Source organism: Lampris incognitus, chromosome 14 (genome assembly GCF_029633865.1).
Source record: "Lampris incognitus isolate fLamInc1 chromosome 14, fLamInc1.hap2, whole genome shotgun sequence".
In the NCBI taxonomy this organism is placed as follows: domain Eukaryota; kingdom Metazoa; phylum Chordata; class Actinopteri; order Lampriformes; family Lampridae; genus Lampris; species Lampris incognitus.
Genome location: NC_079224.1, coordinates 15,051,997 through 15,072,085, shown reverse-complemented (window position 1 = coordinate 15,072,085; position 20,089 = coordinate 15,051,997). Strand labels below are relative to the sequence as shown.

At 46.9% G+C, this 20,089-nt stretch overlaps 1 protein-coding gene across 1 annotated transcript in view; it reads right to left on the bottom strand.

The window, feature by feature from the left end:
• LOC130123783 (RNA-binding Raly-like protein) overlaps positions 1 to 19,811 on the bottom strand; it is a 58,020-nt gene extending 38,209 nt beyond the window's left edge. The window contains exons 1-2 of the mRNA XM_056293074.1: positions 19,760 to 19,811; positions 4,201 to 4,478 (exon numbers count right to left, since the gene is read on the bottom strand). Coding sequence (XP_056149049.1) covers positions 4,201 to 4,456 — 256 coding nt within the window. The 5' untranslated portion in view covers positions 4,457 to 4,478; positions 19,760 to 19,811. The remainder of the gene's footprint in view (positions 1 to 4,200; positions 4,479 to 19,759) is intronic.
• Positions 19,812 to 20,089: the final 278 nt, after the last annotated feature.

Sequence of the window (20,089 nt, the reverse complement as noted above, 5' to 3'; positions counted from 1 at the left end):
AACCGTTGTTGATAATATTGGACATTTTGGTAATCATTTGTAACTTGCATTTTCTTTCCTATTTACAAATACGTGGTTTACATAATTGGCTTAAAATGGTGTTTACTCGTGGAGCGCTTGTCTGCTTGTCTATTCACATGAGGAGCACACTGAGACCCTGCGGATCCAAGTGGGTACACAGGCGGAGTGTCACTTACTGTCTGAAAAGACCAGAACTTGTCCATTATAACCAACTTAAGCTGCTACACTGACCACGGAAGCCACGCATGCCCACGCTGCTGATCTCTATTTTTACGCAGCTGGTCTATTTTTCTTACTCTACGCATGGCTACGCAGCCCTCCAGCAGGTAAAAACTACATAGAACTGTGTAAAAAAAAGAGTACAATCTGTTTAAAAATGATTGAAATAAATACCTTATTGTACCAGAGGCAATGCGACGCAGCAGTGCAACCTCGTGGGGGGGGGGGGTCATTGCACATTAAAATATATCAGTCAAATCAATGTATAGCCATGATCCTGTAGTTAAAAGGATCTAGTTAATTAATTCAGTACCAGTTAAAGCATTTGCCTGTTAACTTACCCATTTTCCAAAGTAGCCTACTTGAAATCTCCTCAGAAACACGATGGCACGCAACGCAGTGGTGCAGCAAGTAAAGAAGACTAGGTCAAAACTTAGTATAAGGCTGGACCGTGTGATGGAAAAACGTAAGTCGTAGGCAAAACATGTGAGCAGTACGTGACGTCTAACTAGAAATAAATGGCTCTGTACTTTTGGACTACATTTGTCTCAGTACCAAGGTTTCAGCAGAACCTGTGTTAAGTTTGTATTTTTCCATTACAACCGCGACTACATTTAGAAAGTGGCTGTTTTGACATCGGTTCTGTGATTAGCGGCTGTACTGGGCAGCAGTTTTCAATCCCTGATTATTTATAAAGTTAAATAGGGCCAATTTATTTTTTACATGAAATAATTACCTGGCTAAAATCACTGCTGCCGTGATCATTGGAAAGTCTGGGCATGACACGCCTTATAAATGCGCTTCAGTTACCACCAACTCTCTGAACACGCTTCTAATTTTCACTCTAACTGCATGTGGCTATTAGCGCTGATGTTTATGAATTGGACTTTTTTGCAATGAGGTGTATAGTATCCACGAGCAGCAATATATTACTTTCGTTAGGGTGCGAACCGCTGCACTGATTCACGGCCATGTGGAAACGCCCACTTCCGTGTTTACCAGTGATGTCATTGGTCGGCCAACCAATCATATAACTTCAGTGACGTTGTTGGTCGCTGCTGGCTGGAACTGTCGTTGGTCACCTGATTGGGACATTCCCGTTTGTAGGGCTGGCCCCGCCGGCCAGTCCAGCCAAAAAACCCGCTCCGTCCCACCTACATGATGCGGCGCATCCGTACCTGTATATTTCCTGGATCGCCACCTTGTCGTAGTGGACAAACTTGCGTGTGCTAATGATCCCAAGAGTTATGCCATCCAGAGCTTGGCTCCTGGTAGGGTCAGCCAAGGCGGATAGGTCAAGGAGGAGGTTCCAGACAAAGCGCGAGCCAACAAAGAACTCAACGGCGGAACTGGTGGAAGACAATGCCAATGAAGGCAGATGAAGGCTGCAACAGAGGGTGGTCTCCAATTGTCTCGGTTCTCCATGCCATTGGACTCTGGCCACCCCCTGCCAAGGACTGTGTGGTGGCTACAGGTGCATCAGCCGCTCCACGTAGAAAGCTGTCACGTGCAGGTATCCTCCCGCAAGGATACCCACAAGGACCTAGAAGGAGGACAGTCATACTCGACCCCAAGTGACCGCTGATGATGATGAGGATGATTTCGGGTGGTAGCGCATTACTTTACATAATAACATTACCGAAATCATTTTAGAAACACATTTTATTACTTCGTTACTGCTAAAAGTAATATATTACCACGTTACCCCCAACACGTGTGTGCACTTGCCGGCTCACAGCTGGAACCAAGATCCACTATGTGATATCTCCTTAATCACAATACGTCTCCCTATGCACTGATTTAAAACTATATTTTGAAATGCCAGATTTTATTAATCAAAGCTGAAAGGAGTGCAGTGGAGAACCGCTGACTACAGTGTGGAACGGGAGTGAAACCCTGAACCGTAGACTGTTACTCATTAGCAGACATCTTCATCTGGATCTAAATAGCATCTGTCTCGGCCCAACCACCAGTGTGATTGAGTGTCACTTTTATTTGCATGAGCTACTTAAAGCCATTGTGTTGGCAATCCAGTCATGTCCAAAAGAATTAAATTGAGTCAAGCAATTGCCGGCGCTTCAGTATCTCTCGGCTATTAAATTTACTCAAGCGTGGGACATCCTGGCAGCTCAGTGAGCAGCGTTGCATACTCGCATACTCACAACATCACAGGTTTTAATCCGAACCTGTGATCTTTAAAATAAACGATCTCCTCGCATGTCGCATTCCACCTTCTCACATGTCAAAATCCACAAAAAAAGGGGGGAAACGTCTTCAATGTATTCGTCATTCACAACACCGGCAGTCTCTACCTCTGCCAAGATTATTCCACGGCCTTTCCGGTACACAACTCGTGTTTAGAAGATACATCACGGGGACTTGTACTGTTCAAATTCAAGCAAAGAGGACATTTTCCAAAGCGTATGGCGAGCTGCGGTGCGGCGTTAACGCCTGGGCCTGCAGTTCATTGGCACTATGCTGAGTTTATTGTGTGTGTGTGTGTGTGTGCGTCCGCATATAATCACGAGAGAGAAGAAATTGTTATGTGAGGTTAATGGATATACGTGTGTATGTGTGTGCACAGCACTTGTTTGTGAGTTGAATGCATGCGCGCGTGCACGTGGCCCGTGATTGTATTCCCCAGGAGGCTATCAAGTGCAACCAGTGGAGCTGCTATATTAGGTGCTATGAAAAGAAATACGGTTCACTTTTAGTTGGTGGCGTACTGCTGTGGCCACAGAGGTATGCCAGGGCAGGCTCGCACAACTCAAGTTATTTCAGCTTATTAGACTGCCTCTCACCAAGTGTATGTTCCCGTAAGTGCTTCTCAGCTGGACATACCGTTGAGACCTTTAATGCTACTTGCAGGCTCTTTGCGAACACAAACACCCGTGTCTGTCGGATAAACCCACACGCTCGTAAATGTGGCCTAATAATGGTGTATGCTGCTTTTAGGGTATACAACGGTGCACAACCAAGAGGAGAAGGGTCACGAGTGCATTTGCTTTTATTTTGGTGTGAGTTTCTGTGCAACACCTGTATTTCTGTGGCATGGCAACTACCCATGGGTTCGTGTGACTCATTTTTCCTCTTTGCGATTACTCTTTATGAAGAGATGGACTTGAAGCAGCCAGCTTCTGCCAAATGCGACATTCAGTGTCGCCTAACCCTGTGAATATCTATCGTTTATGGCTACATAATAGATTAATCTTTGGTGAACGAGTTGGGGAGCCAAAATATTGTCCTGGGAATAACCAACTATGCTGCTTTGTGTGAAATAAAATGAGGGAACACATGCAAAGAGAGCTTGCTAGAAAAAAAAATCTACCCTTTCGACTACTCGTATAGGCTCGGGTAAAGGCACAGCACTTGACCAAAGCCACGGCTTCACCCACAGTTTCACTCAGGGTGCAGAAAATGAATATCAATCACATGGCCCCGCAATAATGGTTCTCGAGTCACTTAATTATACAGCAAAGCACCACTGACATCGCTCAACCTTGCAGCTTTTCTACTGCCCTTCACAATAGAGTAGTCAAAAATGTGTGAAGTCAGGGCAAATAGGGGATGGAATTTCAGGTTTGACCCTGCAGGACTGCTATTCATATTTAATGAACGAGTAAGACCATGAGAAGGTTTTTTTTTTCATGGAGGATGCTGGGAGATGATCAATAAATAATATGGGGGAGATTTACAGGGATCCATTGAGAGCCCGCCTCAAGAGGGTTCCTCCTTATTGGCTTTGTTTCATTTGTCCGCTCCATTTTCATGCAAATTTTATTTCCTCTTACACACAGACACACACATACATACGCATGCACACATGCAAACACTGACAGACACACACACATACACACACACACACAATGCTACATATAGTCATAGTAGTCACAGACACGAACCATGCTCTGAAAGGACTCCGAACTCTGGAAGAAACCACCGCAGTCCGGTCATCCTTACCTAACGACTGCCCAGCGATGACCCTCGTGTTCTCCCCAATGACGGCCGCGCGGGCATTCCTCTCGCTGGCGTACTGGACGAAGGCGAAGCCCTTGTGGACGGAGCAGCCCACAATCTTGCCGTACTTGGCAAAGATGGCCTCGATGTCGGCCTTGGTGACCACGGCCGTGTTGAGGTTGCCGATGAAGACGCGAGAGTTGAGGGAGCGCGGGTCATTCTTGTTGGTCACGTTGCTGGTCTGGGTCTTCCCAGTCATTCTACTCCTACACAACTGCCTGCTGAGAGATACGGCACACAAGAAGGAGACCACAGAGACAGAGATACAGAAGGCATTATGGGATACATCGACTGTTTTCACCCCATGAGTTCGTGGAGAGCAGCAACCTATGAAATCCCTATATTAGGTAGTAAGTGGGGGTTAAGTTGTCATAGTATACCTGCTAAGGTTTTTAGATGTGGACGCAGGCATGAACATGAATACATGCATAATGAAAAATAAAAAACACACTCCTTTTTTTGGAATTTCCCCCCTTTTTCTCCCAAATTGAACCTGGCCAATTACCCCACTCTTCCGAGCCGTCCCAGTCACTGCTCCCCCCACTCTGCTGATCCGGGGAGGGCTGTGGAGTCGCCAGCCGCTTCTTTTCACCTGACAGTGAGCAGTTTCACCAGGGGGACGTAGCTATTCCCCCCGGTTCCCCCTCCCCCCCGAACAGGCGTCTGACCGACCAGAGGAGGCGCTAGTGCAGCGACCAGGACACATACCCACATCCGGCTTCCCACCGGCAGACACAGCCAATTGTGTCTGTAGGGACGCCCGACCAAGCCAGAGGTAACACGGGGATTCGAACCAGTGATCCCCATGTAGGTAGGCAACGGAAAATTTGGCTGAGGCATTTGCTGGAGCTGCTGAAATGAAAACACTGCATGTTTCCGTTCAGTCTGATTTCTTTCAGGCCTTTAACATCACCATAGTCTCACCCCATTCCCATCTATCTTATCTCATCCGAAGTTCAGTGAAAAGGCTGGAGAGGTGATGCCTATTTGTAGGAGGTGAGGGGAAACTCTGACAAGGTAGCAGGGATTCAGATGTGTGAATCTGACAGATCACACTGTATATGAGAACAGCCCCGTATCTGAAAATAGCGCCACAATACAAATCCTCAGTAATTTTACCCACTCTTTTGTGTTAGCTTGATATTTGTGTCTTTAATAATTTAATCATTTTCACAAATGTCCCCACGTGTTGATTGATCCCCCGTTGGTGATTTTTTTTTTATTATAGTCACTGAGCACCAAAAACAGTTTCATTTTGTGAAAATAGAGACAATAAGCACAGAGACAGCGGCTATATATGGATACTTGGCTACTACATGTATGCGGGGATGCAGCCTGTCAAATTGTCTCGAATGAGACCTGAGGCGATCCTTCTCTAAACACCACTAGTCCTTCATGATCCTTAGTGATTCATGCACAGGCTGCACTGTGTGTACCACTGATGCCACTGCACCCTTTGGGGACTAGGAAGTGTCGCCATAGCGATCAACAACATGGAATGTGGTTCAATCAGAGCTATAATGAAGGACAGAGTTTTGATTCCTGAAATTCCGCGCTTGTGATGTGGGTTTTATGCTGGAAAATGCATGCTTTCAGATAATGAGGACTTTTGTAGACATACTAGAGGAAATATTATTGTGGCCCTTATGAGAGAGGCCCTTGCAACACCGTCATGGTGGCTCAGTTCAATGATCTGCATCTAATTTCTTCTACTGGAGGTGAAGGACAGGCAGGCGTGCCCTAATACAGCAGGGCCGGGCAGCAGCTTTCACTCTAAACCTGATGCACATCAATTCAGCAGGAACCACAAACACACACAAAGGGTATGCATGCACACACACACACCCGGGCACTGCCAAACGGACATACACATACTGTACTCTCCAGTCTATCCTCTCTGGCAGAATCCTATCACAGTTTTTTTTGCACACTGCCCCCCCCTCCTTTTTTTTCTTTTTTGCTTCCATCTCTCCGTTCTGCCCACACATAATCCTTCGTACCTCTCTTTTTCCTACTCTCTCAACAACAACCGGAACACCGCTCGTTCTGGGCCGCAGGATGCAACAGGGAATGCTTTGACAGTGCAGCCTGTGGCTTACAGAACACGACAATGCCACTTTTGTGTTTTTTTTGTGGTTGACAAACTCGATCACGAGCTGGCCGGCAGATGGAAAGCCCCAATAGTCGGTCCAATTAAATCTCATTCACCCGTCTCCACCGCTGAACGTAGACCACTCACCTGACGCCCACGTCCACCTACCCCACTTAGTGACTGATGGATGTAAAGTGCACTGAATGTGTCCAAGGCTCTCAAGGCTGAGTGTATTTAGGCGAGTTCCATTAGTTGGATAATTAGGCAGGCGGGGGCACATTTTAAGTGGGTTTAATTGGATAAAACGAGAGGTCCCTCACCTCTCCTCATGCTGAACTGGAATATAGCTCCGAATGAACACACTTTGTGTCAGTTCATTAAATAGTGGTTGAAGTGATTAAATGGGCATGTGGTTCAAAACGGGCACGGAATTTTCGAAAGAAAAGGTTTATGGCACTTCAGGTGAAACGATTAATAGAAGGATATTGCTAAATTGACAACTTATCGAAAATATGACTATTACCTGCATTCCTCCTCGGCCTCTGCTTGTTTCTCGCCTCAGATTTACTGAATCTATATTGACTTAAGTGAGGTTTAAAATGGTCTCTGAGGGTTCAAGGGGGGGGGGGGAATCATTTTTCAGGAGGTAAAGTGTCTTTTATGAGCCCTGAGGTGTATATCAGTAGCAGAAGAACCTGGGGATTTCTATGAAGCTCTGGAAACGTGTCCAAATTGGGATGGCGGCCTTGTGGACGGACAGAACGACAGACTGAGCTGCCGGGTGTCCAGTCACAGAGTCCTGACTTCACCTGCTGGCTAGTTATACGTGGAGCTGGATAGAATTGAGCGAATAATCCAATTGTGAAATGTTCGTGCTCGCAGACTGTGGAGGAGTTTTGCTGCCTGCCTCTGGGCTCCCTCCATTGAATCTCCATTGAACTAGAAGTGAATCCTGCCTGGCCCTTTCTCTCCTCCTCGCCTTCTCTCCTGTACCTCCTCTGCTCTATCTTTCTCTCAATTTTCCCGCCATACCTGTACATGAAAAATACTTTTTCTCCCCAATTGTATCCGGCCAATTACCCCACTCTTCCGAGCTGTCGCGGTCGCTGCTCCACCCCCTGCGGGGAGGGCTGCAGACTACCACATGCCTCCTCCGATATGTGTGGAGTCGCCAGCCACTTCTTTTCACCTGACAGCGAGGAGTTTCGCCAGGGGGACGTAGCACGTGGGAGGATCACGCTATTCCTTCCACTTCCCCCTCCCTCCCTGAACAGGCGCCCCTGACCGACCAGAGGAGGCGCTAGTGCAGCGACCAGGGCACATACCCACATCCGGGTTCCCACCCACAGTCAAGGCCAATTGTGTCTGTAGGGACGCCCGACCAAGCCGGAGGTAACATGGGGATTCGAACCAGCGATCCCCATGTTGGTAGACCGTTACGCTACCTGGACACCCTTCCAAACTGTTTTTTTTTTATTTTCAAAAATGAAATGTTTAAAATGTCAAATTCTCTAAACTGAGACTGACGCCGAACCATCAGTGAACCATTCATGGGGAAGTAGCTGCTGGTGAGACAGCAGGAAAACAGAGACCAGATACACCAGCGAGCTGCAAGCTGCTGAAGCCAGAAGAGGGGATGTTTACAGGCTGTCTACGACCTGATGCATGACGCTCATTCATAAGAATCCCGTCTCAGATTTCCTTCACATGCATTGGCTCGGCTTATTAACTTGGAGTTGCTCATTATTGTTTCCCAAATACGTACTTTCGATTACAAATGTTTTAATGAGCGAGATCACAGGAAGGAATGTCTGATGTTACCACTCTGGCTCAGTGGGATGGTCCTCAAATTGGGAAAAAAAAAAGACTTCAAAGGGCATCCTTTTACAATATTCATGAGTCTCCAAGATCCTCAAAGCCTTTTAAGTGGCGTGCAGCATAACTACTGGCAAACTGTGGTGGAGCGTCCCAGGCCAGCAAACATACTACACTCTGAATCCCGAGTAGCCCAGTAGACCTGAAGAGGAGGAACGATGGGATGGATTCATCTCAGCTCACCTCTGGTGGGGGGGGGGGGGGTCCCTGGTTTCCCTCTTTTTCTCCCCAATTGTACCTGGCCAATTACCCCACTCTTCCGAGCCGTCCCGGTCGCTGCTCCACCTCCTCCACCGATCCGGGTAGGGCTACAGACTACCACACGCCTCCTCCGATACGTATGGAGTCACCAGCCGCTTCTTTTCACCTGACAGTGAGGAGTTTCACCAGGGGGACATAGTGCCTTCCCCCTCCCCCCCGAGCAGGCACCTCGACCGACCAGAGGAGGTGCTAGTGCAGCGACCAGGACACATTCCCACATCCGGCTTCCCACCCGCAGACACGGCCAATTGTGTCTGTAGGGATGCCCGACCAAGCCGGAGGTAATGCGGGGATTCGAACCAGCGATCTCCACGTTGGTAGGCAACGGAATAGACCGCTACGCTACCCGGACGCCCCGCGGTACACCGCTGCTCAAGAAATTAATGCTAAATAACATTTTCATGTGCCAACAAACTGTAAATGCATCTCAACGCCGGCATGTTTTCCCAAGCAAGAACTCTAAAATTTAAAAGTTCTCACTGACAGATTCTTTCTCACTACAGTAAACGCCATGACAGTTTTGATTTTTTTGGGGGGGGGCTTTTTGGCGTATTTCCATGTAGCAGAGGTTCCAAGTGTAAGTATTTCCTAGAGCCTCTTTGGTCCATTCACACCGACTGTCAGGACCTTTAGAGCCTGAACTCTCCAGAGATAAAGGAGCGAGGAACTGCAGAAAGTAATCATTTTAGCACCTCCACACCCCCACCCCCAACCCCCGATCTCCTCACTGAGTCACGCTCCTGTCTGGGAAGGAAAAAGGAAAAGATGAAAACCCCCTCAGCCGCTATGACAAACACGTATGGGATATGAGAGATGCATTCAGGCCGCTTTTCCTTGTGCCCTGCTCCTGTGTTGTGTTGCAGCACTCTATCTCCAGCGGGCTGACAAGTGTACAACCGGGAGCACATCACCCCAGCTGTCAGGATCAAAGCGAAGGAAGGCCGGGTTTGACTTGTCGACGTCTCAATAGCTTGTCTGCCGTGAGACATCGAGACGTCGGCTTCGGTCTCGCCTGTGGGAAGAGACTGAAATTCCCAGAGCTAAGATTCTGCTAACTTTGCTAGCGCGGCTGGAGAGAACCCATCAGGCGTGACTCCGAGAGCGGAGGAGAAGGATGAATAATAAGGCACCGCAGGATAGATCTGAATAGAAGTGGAGTCAGATTTGATTGTTTTTATCCCAAGTTTCAGAGCCGCCCTGCAACGCATCCATCAACAATGCCTTGGAACGCAATCTCCAAATGCTGCTCATGGGTCGAAACCGGCAACGTTGTGTCGCAGTTCAGAAAACAAACTGTCGTTAGTGGGGAAATTAGCCCCATCAAGTGAATGATTTCAGTCTCACCCAATTACCAGCGGTGGCATGAACACACTGGATTACATCAGACCATATATTTGGCTGATAACTCTTTATGGCCCGCGATTATTCAATATGATTCGGGGCCAGTTTTGATGTGGGCCCTGCTGGGACTGCAAATCACATTTTTACGACAGAGGATTGCGGCATCTCTTACAAACACGCCCGAAAAGAGACGGACGATGTGGCCCCAAATGAAAATGTGATCCACGTCACCTGAATCCCACCAATTGGACCCCCGAGTAAGGAAAAATAATTTATCATCGTCCAGCTGAAGCAGAAAACCGGCTCTTAAGAATTAACTATTCCTCCAACTTTTCTTGGAATACGCCCCCTGGAGAGCAACTCTCAACCTTAAGATGCTTTGTGCACGGGGAGGGGGCCTGGAGGAACAATGTACTTTTTAATATTACATCCTCCGCCTCGCTCTGTTTTTATCCTGCTCCCCTGCAGCCATAAATTACTCAGCTAATACCCCCAACAGCAGCAGCTATTGCTGAATCATTCAAAGACCTCATTTAGCAATTAAGGCTTAATGAATAGAGGTCCTCGCAGGGCCATTCTGCACTCAGTCCAACAGAACCCAACGGCGTCTAATCTCTCCTGGAGGACTCGGAGAGTAAATATTGCCTAACGGCGCAGAGGAGATGGAGAGAACAGGCCTGTTAATCTCTACCTACTGTACAATAGGTAACCAGCCCCCCCCCACCCCCGGTTGTAACCCTGTTTACTGTGCACCTTGACTTTCTTGGAAACACGCTCAGTTTTGCCCGCTATGCCAACAAGGAAAAATGACAGTCAAGTCCTATTCTCTTCTCTTTTTCTTTTTTTTTTACTTTTTACTCCTTTATTCCTAGACCCCATTACCGTCAGTACAGCGCCTGTCTTGAGTTTGAATTGAAGAGGGAGAGAGGAAAACAGCAACAAAAGGATGAGGAAACAGATACAGAGCGGCTGAGGGGAAGCGGAGAGCAGGAGGGAGATGATGGGGAGGGGGGTAGGGGAGGGGGGGAGACTAGAGGGGAAAATGTGGGAACTTCAAAAAAAATGAAGGGAGAAAGGCCTTTGCAATGCCAATCATCTTCAAGGAGCTTAGAACCGGGCCTACGACCAGAATATCAAAGACCAGAAAATGCAGGCACACACCATGTGGTAGGTAGGTAGGTAGTGTTGGCTTATAAATTATTAGTGTGACTCCCTGCTTTTATGTTACCGCTCTATAACTCTTATCATTTACATATTTTTCACACCTTTAATGAACTCGTCTTTTGAACCGTAAAGCTGTGTGTGTGTGTGTGTGTGTGTGTGTGTGTGTGTGTGTGTGTGTGTGTGTGTTATGACCCGCAAAATGAAAGCCGGCTGCCATATGGGTACGTGGAGCCCAGGCCTGGAAAGTCCAATCCAACCCCTCACAGCCTTATCTCCACTTGTTACCCTGTGTGAACTTATAGGGGCTCTCTGACGCACGCAGACGGAGGGCGGATCCTCCCTGCCGAAAATGAGCTGTGTCATTAATCTAATTGGAGAAACCCACCGCCTCGACCCGTGATGACACGGGCCAGATAGAAATGTGACGTGACCTGCACAGAGAAGGGAAGGAGGAGGGTACATCACCGAGAGACTGCTTATCCATCATTTTACGATTACACTTGGGCCTGATTATCTTGAGAATCAAGGAGTTTTGCCAGGATGCACCTGTTTTGGTTTTGTTTTTGCCCCCCCCCCATTGTTCTCCCAATTTGGCCAATTACCCCACTCTTCTGAGCCGTCCCAGTCGCTGCCCCACCCCCTCCGCTGAGCCGGGGAGGGCTGCAGACTACCACATGCCTCCTCTGATACATGTGGAGTCGCCAGCCACTTCTTTTCACCTGAGAGTGAGGAGTTTCGCCAGGGGGACGTAGCGCGTGGGAGGATCACGCTATCCCCCCCCCCCAGTTCCCCCTCCACCCTGAATAGGCATCCTGAACGACCAGAGGAGGTGCTAGTGCAGCGACCAGGACACATACTCACATCTGGCTTCCCACCCACAGACAATTGCGTCTGTAGGGCGTTATTATTTTTCCCACCTGGATTCCGGGAAGACCCGCCCCTACTCTATCTCTGATTGGCTAACCCTATCCTTAACCCCACCCTAACCTTAACCAACCTAATCAACGGAGGCAATGAATACTAGCCAATCAGAGGCAGAGTTCCCAGAATGCATGTCGGAAAAAAACAAGGCATCTGTAGGGATGCCCGACCAAGCCGGAGGTAACACAGGGACTCGAACTAGCGATCCCAGCAATGGAATAGACTGCCACGCCACCCGGGCGCCCTGGTTTTTTTTTTTTTTTTATTAAACTGTAGGATCTAGTATCTGGTCTATGTGTATTATTAGGATATTTCCACTTTGACCTGTTAAGGTTTTGCGGTATCTTTACCTTGAAAGCTTATTTGGTCCTCCATCTCGCGCTGTATCCTATCAGGGAGAGTGTTGTCTATTTATTTTACATAAGCCAAAGCCTTTACTGAGCTGTGTCATTGCACCCGAAGAGCAAGTAATTGAAGATTTGGGAGCTGATTCATAAGTCGTATTTTTTTTTCTAGAAAATATTGAAACCCGTTTCATGAGAAATACTACATTTCATTACCAAGTATACTGGAAGGCAACGGGGGAAAAGCTCAACCTGTTGTTGTGGGCACTGCAGTCCAGAGCGCCACCCTAGGGCATAAAGCATATGCTTTCACATGTCTCTTGGCATTGACATATCTCTGCATTTTCCTAATTCCCCTCTTGTGTAACTGCCAAATATGGCTGCCATTGCACTAGGCTAAAGTAACTAGGTCACTAGAGCTGAGAGTAATTAGCAGATAACAAAATATTGCTTTGCTTTATGACACTGGAGGGCTGCATATAGATGTGCAATATCACAGCTGGATGTACATTTGGGAATGGATTTAACACTGCAGGGTGAAAGTTCACTGAACTGGGCAAAAGGTCACATGGCTGTGGAGAAGCATCTACAGTTTGCTTGTTTTTGGAATCCCCCCCCCCCTTTTTTTCTTCCCAGTTGTATCCAACCAATTACCCCACTTTTCCGAGCCGTCCCGGTCGCTGCTTCACCCTCTCTGCCGATCCGGGTGGAGGACTGCAGACTACCACATGCCTCCTCCGATACATGTGGAGTCGCCAGCCACATCAGAGGAGGTGCTAGTGCAGTGACCAGGACACATACCCACATCCAGCTTCCCACCCGCAGACACGGCGATCTGTGTCTGTAGGGACGCCCGGCCAAGCCGGAGGTAACATGGGGATTCGAACCAGCGATCCCCATGTTGGTAGGCAACAGAATAGACTGTTACACTACCTGGACACCCTTACAGTTTGGATCAAATTAATAAAATATCCAGTATGCCTGAGGTTAGACTGGACATGACTGAGATTGTACCATATAAAAATATTAACAAGTACACTTTGTGTGCAATCCCATGAAAAATTGGTGGGCATAGGGAGAACTGTGCAGAAATTCATTGCTTTTGTGTGAATATTAAGAGTTTGTTATCATGTTACAGCTTTTGCTTTTTCATATTTATTAGCTACTGCTAATAAAGGACAAACAACATTTGTCTGTTCTCTCACCATGACAAAGTTTATATACTCCATTGGTTTTAGAGAGTGGAACAAACCATCCTTCAGTTCATGACCTGAATTAGTGACTAAAAAAATCACGATGGTGGTAGCACTAAAGTGAGAATTAGTATTAGTAAAATCTGATTGAAATTACCATTAGAGGTTGTTTTCTAATCATCTGGGAAATAGGAGGAAGCCTACTAATACAGTAAACGTTTACTAAATGGAATACCTAAGATTCTCCATCTGTAGTGGATGGGAACCTGACATTGTAGACACACTGGCATTGCAAAAGGTGATTTTACTAATTCACTGCCTCATAGGTGATAATGCTAAATATAATATCTGGCAGAGATTAGTCAGCTCAAATAGACATTCGGTCAATTGATCCAGGAAGTAAGGTTAAAAAAAATGAACACTGGAGCAAACATAGGTTTTCCTTCATAATAACTACGGATGTACCGAAACCACTTTTCCACTGTCAATCTTTGTTGATTCCAAATGTAAACCTTTAAATATCGGCCAATCCAATCCATTACTTTTCCTGAACAATGCAACCTTCCACCATTAGTTTGGGGTTAATGGCCAAAATAATTGAGATAGAATCAGTTTTCCCACCAACCCATCAAACGGGGATGCACAAGCCAGTGCATTCTTAGCACGGGTCCCAAGCCTGGATAAATGGGGAGGGTTGCCCCAGGGAGGGCATCTGGTGTAAAACCTTTGTCAAATCAAATATGCAGATCACAAATCAGATTTTCATACTGGATTGGGTTCAGGCCCAGGTTACAAATGACCATTGGCCAGCAGGGTGCCGGTGGAAACTATGCTACTGTTGGGCGAAGGAGAAGGAGAGGGGGAAGGCATGTTCAGAGGCAGCGGGAGAGGAGGAAGGGTAGGAGTGTGGAGGTGAGAGTCAGAACTTTGAATATTGACACTATGACTGGTAAAGGGAGAGAGCTGGCTGATATGATGGAGAGGAGGAAGGTAGATATACTGTGTGTGCAAGAGACCAGGTGGAAGGGGAGGAAGGCCAAGAGCATTTCGGAGATGGGTTCAAACTCTTAGACCATGGTGCAGATGGGAGGAGAAACGGGGTAGGGGTAATTCTGAAGGAAGAGTATGTCAAGAGTGTGTTGGAGGTGAAGAAAGTTTTGGACAGAGTAATGAGTATGAAGCTGAAAATCGAAGGTGTGATGGTGAAAGTTATCAGCGCATATGCTCCACAATTTGGGTGTGAGATAGAAGAGAAAGAAGAATTCTGGAGTGAGTTGGATGAAGTGGTGGAGAGTGTACCCAAGAAGGAGAGAGTGGTGACTGGAACAGACTTCAATGGACATGTTGGTGAAGGGAACAGAGGTGATGAGGAGGTGATGGGTAGGTATGATGACAAGGAGAGGAATGTGGAAGGGCAGATGGTGGTGGATTTTACGAAAAGGATGGAAATGGCTGTGGTGAATACATATTTCAAGAAGAGGGAGGAACACAGGGTGATTTATAAGCGTTGAGGAAAGTGCACACAGGCGGACTATATCTTATACAGGAGGTGCAATCTGAAAGAGATTTGAGACTGCAAGGTGGTGACAGGGGAGAATGTAGCTAGGGAGCATTGGATGGTGGTCTGTAGGATGACTTTGGAGATCAAGAAGAGGAAGAGAGTGAAGGCAGAGCCAAGGATCAAATGGTGGAAGTTGAAGACGGAAGACTGTTGTGGGGAGTTCAGAAGGGAGGTAAGACAGGCACTGGGTGGTAGTGAAGAGTTGCTGAATGGCTGGGCAACCACTGCAGAAATGGTGAGGGGGACAGCTAGGAATGTACTTGGTGTGTCATCAGGACAGAGGAATGAAGACAAGGAGACTTGGTTGTGGAATGAGGAAGTACAGAAAAGTATACAGAGGAAAAGGTTGGCAAAGAATCAAATCAAATCAAATCAATTTTATTTGTATAGCCCAATATCACAAATTACAAATTTGCCTCAGTGGGCTTAGAAGTGGGATAGTCAGAGAGATGAAAAAAGTAGACATGAGTACAAGGAGATGCAGCGTAAAGTGAAGAGAGAGGTGGTGAAGGTAAAGGAAAAGGTGTATGGTGAGTTGTATGACAGGTTGGAAACTAAGGAAGGAGAAAAGGACTTGTACTGATTGCCTACAGAGGGCTCGAGCTGCGAAGAATGTGCAGCAGGTTAGGGTGATGAAGGATAGAGACGGAAATGTGCTGACAAGCCAGGAGAATGTGCTGAGAAGGTGGAAGGAGTACTTTGAGGGACTGATGAATGAAGAAAATGAGAGAGAGAGAAGGTTGGATGATGTGGGGATAGTGATTCAGGAAGTGCGGTGGATTAGCAAGGAGGAAGTGAGGGCAGCTATGAAGAGGATGAAGAGTGAAAAGGCAGTTAGTCCTGATGACATACCTCTGGAGGCATGGAGATGTTTAGGAGAGATGGTAGGGGAGTTTTTAAATAGATTGTTGAACACAATCTTGGAAAGTGAGAGGATGCCTGAGGAGTGGAGAAAAAGTTTACTGGTACCGGTTTTCAAAAATAAGGGTGATGTGCAGAACTCTAGCAACTACAGAGGTATAAAGTTGATCAGCCACAGCATGAAGATATGGGAAAGAGTAATAGAAGCTAGGTTAAGAGGAGAGGTGATGATTAGCGAGCAGCAGTATGGTTTCATGCCAGGAAAGAGCACCACAGATGTGATGTTTGCTTTGAGAATGTTGATGGAGAAGTAAAGAGAAGGTCAAAAGGAGTTACATTGTGTCTTTGATGATTTAGAGAAAGCATACGACAGGGTGCCAAGAGAGGAGGTGTGGTATTGTATGAGGAAGTCAGGAGTTGCAGAGAAGTATGTAAGTGTGGTGCAGGATATGTATGAGGGCAGTGTGACTGTGGGGTAGGAGTGACGGATGGGTTCAAGATGGAGGTGGGATTACATCAAGGATCAGCTCTGAGCCCTCTCTTGTTTGCAATGGTGATGGACAGGTTGATGGACAAGATCAGGCAGGAGTATTCGTGGACTATGATGTTCGCAGACGACATTGTGATCTGTAGCGAGAGTAGGGAGCAGGTTGAGGAGAGCCTGGAGAGGTGGAGGTGTGCACTGGAGAGAAGAGCAATGAAAGTCGTAGGAGCAAGATGGAATACATATGCATGAATGAGAGAGAGGAGGGTGGAATGGTCAGGATGCAAGGAGTGGAGGTGACGAAGGTGTATGAGTTTAAATACTTGAGTTCAACTGTTCAAAGTAAGAAGAGAGTGCAGGCAGGGTGGAGTGGGTGGAAAAGAGTGTCAGTAGGGATTTGCGACAGAAGGGTACCGGCAAGAGTGAAAGGGACGGTTTACAAGATGGTGGTGAGACCAGCTATCAGTGGCGGCTGGCCGGTACAGGGCGCTGGGGCGCCGCCCCATTCAAATATCAAGAGATGAAAATCTACTTAAACATGTTAAATATAATTCAGTTGTATAATGGAAATAATTATGAAATAAAAGTGTTTTTCAGTCTGTGAGCTCCTGTCAGCAGCCATTAAATATTGGTTCCAAATGGTGTTTGGTTGATTTCTGTCTGAATACATATACTTCCTGGGTGAGGGGCGCCGGCCAAACGATACCTTATGTAACCTGAGACTGCTGTCTGATTGGTTTCTTCAGATTGTCCAGGGGGCGCAGTTCTGTGCGCCCCAGACACTCCCATTTTTATTGGCAGTGAATTGGTATAGTTTTAATGTTTTTTGATCTAATGTGATTGGACAGTTCTCGTGGCTGTCAATCATGTTCACACCCATCACCACGCCTCGTCTCGACTGTCAATCATCCACCGTCTACAAACCCTGATAAAATCTATAGGCTACATTGTCCTTCTTAAAAACTCTGTGGCTGTGTGGACATTAAAGCAGTTGTCAGTTGTGCTGCCAAGGTAAATTGCGCCCCCCCCCCCAAATTGACTAACACCAGCTGCCACTGCCAGCTATTTTGTATGGCTTGGAGATGGTGGCACTGACGAAAAGAGAGGAGGCGGAGCTGGAGGTGGCAGAGTTGAAGATGCTTAGATTTTCGTTGAGAGTGGTGAAAAAGGACAGGATTAGGAACGAGTGTATTAGAGGGACAGCTCAGGTTGGACAGTTTGGAGACAAAACAAGAGAGGTGAGTTTGAGATGTTTGGACATGTGTGGAGGAGAGATGCTGGGTATATTGGGAGAAGGATGCTGAATATGGAGCTGCCAGGCAAGAGAGAAAGAGGAAGGCCAAAGAGGAGGTTTATGGATGTGGTGAGGGAAGACATGCAGGTGGTTTGCGTGACAGAGAAAGATGCAGAGGACAGGAAGAGATGGAAACGGATGATCTGCTGTGGCGACCCCTAACGGGAGCAGTTAAGAGGAATAGAAGGAGGAGGAGGAGGAGGAGGAGGAGGAGGAGAAGAAGTTTTCCCACAATTTAATAAATTCAAGCCAAAAATGTGCTATTTTGCTTTTATTTATGACATGTTCCTCACGGCATCGGCCCAATATCCGATACCAGTATCGATGCATCCCTAATAACAACATCTTCAAGCTATAAGAAAGATGCTCTTGTCCGCAAATCAATGTTGAACTGATAACTGCAGCGAAAACATAAGAAGTGCTCATCACCTTAACACTGTTTATACATTTGGAGTAAAAAAACGTGAAGAACTGAACGAAGTCTGTAAAAATGGTTGTTCCAATTGTCTGTAAAAGCATCGGTGCTTGTGTATTCTACCCAAACTAGAATCAAAAGTTACCTACTGTCTCTTTAAAAGCAGTTTGAATTTTGTGCTGCTAGTCATATCTTTACCGTAACTGTGGCGTTTTTTTTTTCAAAATGAGAGTTTCTTATTCCCAAAACTCTACCTGATTGGGTACTGGTCAAGGAATATGTCTCGCTTCTCGCCCTTTAATGGGTCCACGGAGCCGCAAATGGCCCTGAATAAGGCGTGTGCTGTAGGAGAGGGCAGGGGTCAGCTGATAAAGACGCTACAGGCTTCCAGGCAAAAGTCACCCCTCTCCGGCTGCCGGGGGGGGTAATAAAAGGTTGGCCGCTGTCCTTGGTGCTGAAATCCCCCATTATCTCGCTCAACAGGGAACGAAAGGAACCGGCCCAGGTGCCGAGGTGCTGATGCTGTCGTGCTAATTAATTGCACGTCTCACATCGGAACGACGCATCAGGTGCGTGCACATGCAGTGGCCCCAGTTTATCAACCTACAGATTTGCAGTACTGACGTTAAAGATTTTTACATCAACGGAGTAGTGTTTAAAAAAAAGTGTTGAATACAGAAGTTGAGCACAAGTTGAGTATCTAAACAAATCTGGGATGTAATAGTACACAGTGGGTACCGCCACATGCAAGATGTCGACCGAGCCACACACAGATACACTTTCTATTCTGTCCTTGTCTGTCTCCATCTGTCTGCCGACCCCTTTCTCTTTCTCATCTGCCTCTTTTGCTCTTTCTCCCCCCCCTCCTCCCCCTCTCTCACGCCCTCTTTTTTTCCTCACTTGGTTCATCACTTTTTCTCTAGTTATCTTGCGGCACAGATATAAAAAGATACAGATAGGGGCAGCCTCCCCCTACCCCCACCTGTTCCCTGGCCAACAGTCTGAATGCTGGAGTGGCTCTAAAATATTTTTTCGCTCATATCTCCCCGGAGATGGACTCCCTGGTGCATGTCTTTCAGACGCTCCACATCATTCACCTATTAGGGGTCAGTAATCACTTCAGTGCACAAACCACAAGAGTAGGTATGGGCCCATCGCAGGACTAAGACCAATTCCCCACCCGGCTTGGAAATATATGGCTGAACTTTTTAATCTCTCCCTCGTTCATAGTGAATCTGGGCGAGTGCATATTGGCTGACTGAGACAAGCTATCATGCCCAGTGAAAGCTTCCTATTGTTTACCTTGCACCACATTTCATGCTCAGCCGCCCCCACCTGTTCTCTGACCTACAAAGCCGGGACGGGAAAACTGTAATTTTTCAAGCAAGGTTTCTTTAAAGCCAGGAACGTTTCTGAAACCAAACCTGCTGCGCGTCTTTTGATCACACACCAAAAGAACTTTAGGATGTGCAGGTGAAGGATTTCCAAACTGATCCCAAGGATGTTATGAAAGGGGAATGTCACGTCTCTCTGACTGTTATTGGCATTTTCCTTGTTGGCTTGTCGCCTGCGGCTTGCTGGGTGGGTGCGCTGGCAGCATGTCTGCAGGTCAAGGTCAAGCTATTAATCAAATCCGTCATTAAGAGACTTGTGGCAGCCCTATTTGCATATTGAATAACTGCTAAATCTGTAGTACCTTAAAGACCCTCCAGTGAGGCCAGGTTTTCAGACTCCTCTGTGAGCTCCCCCTCATGAACTCCGCCATCACAGTCTCAAACAACATGAGAGTGTGGGGCGGGGGTGCAGAGCTGTGTCTGCTGCTGTTGGCAGGAACCAGTTGTTATTTCAGAGGATTTCTGCTTGAAATGATTGACTGATTTTTTTTTCTTTTTTACATCGTTGGTGTTCACAGAAAGAGAAGTTTGAAGGACAAAGCATTGGGGAAAAAAAGCATATGCCACTTTTCATTAGTCCCCTAATTTGAAAAAAAAAATCAGTAGGCCTACTTAATTCAAGACAAAAAAAA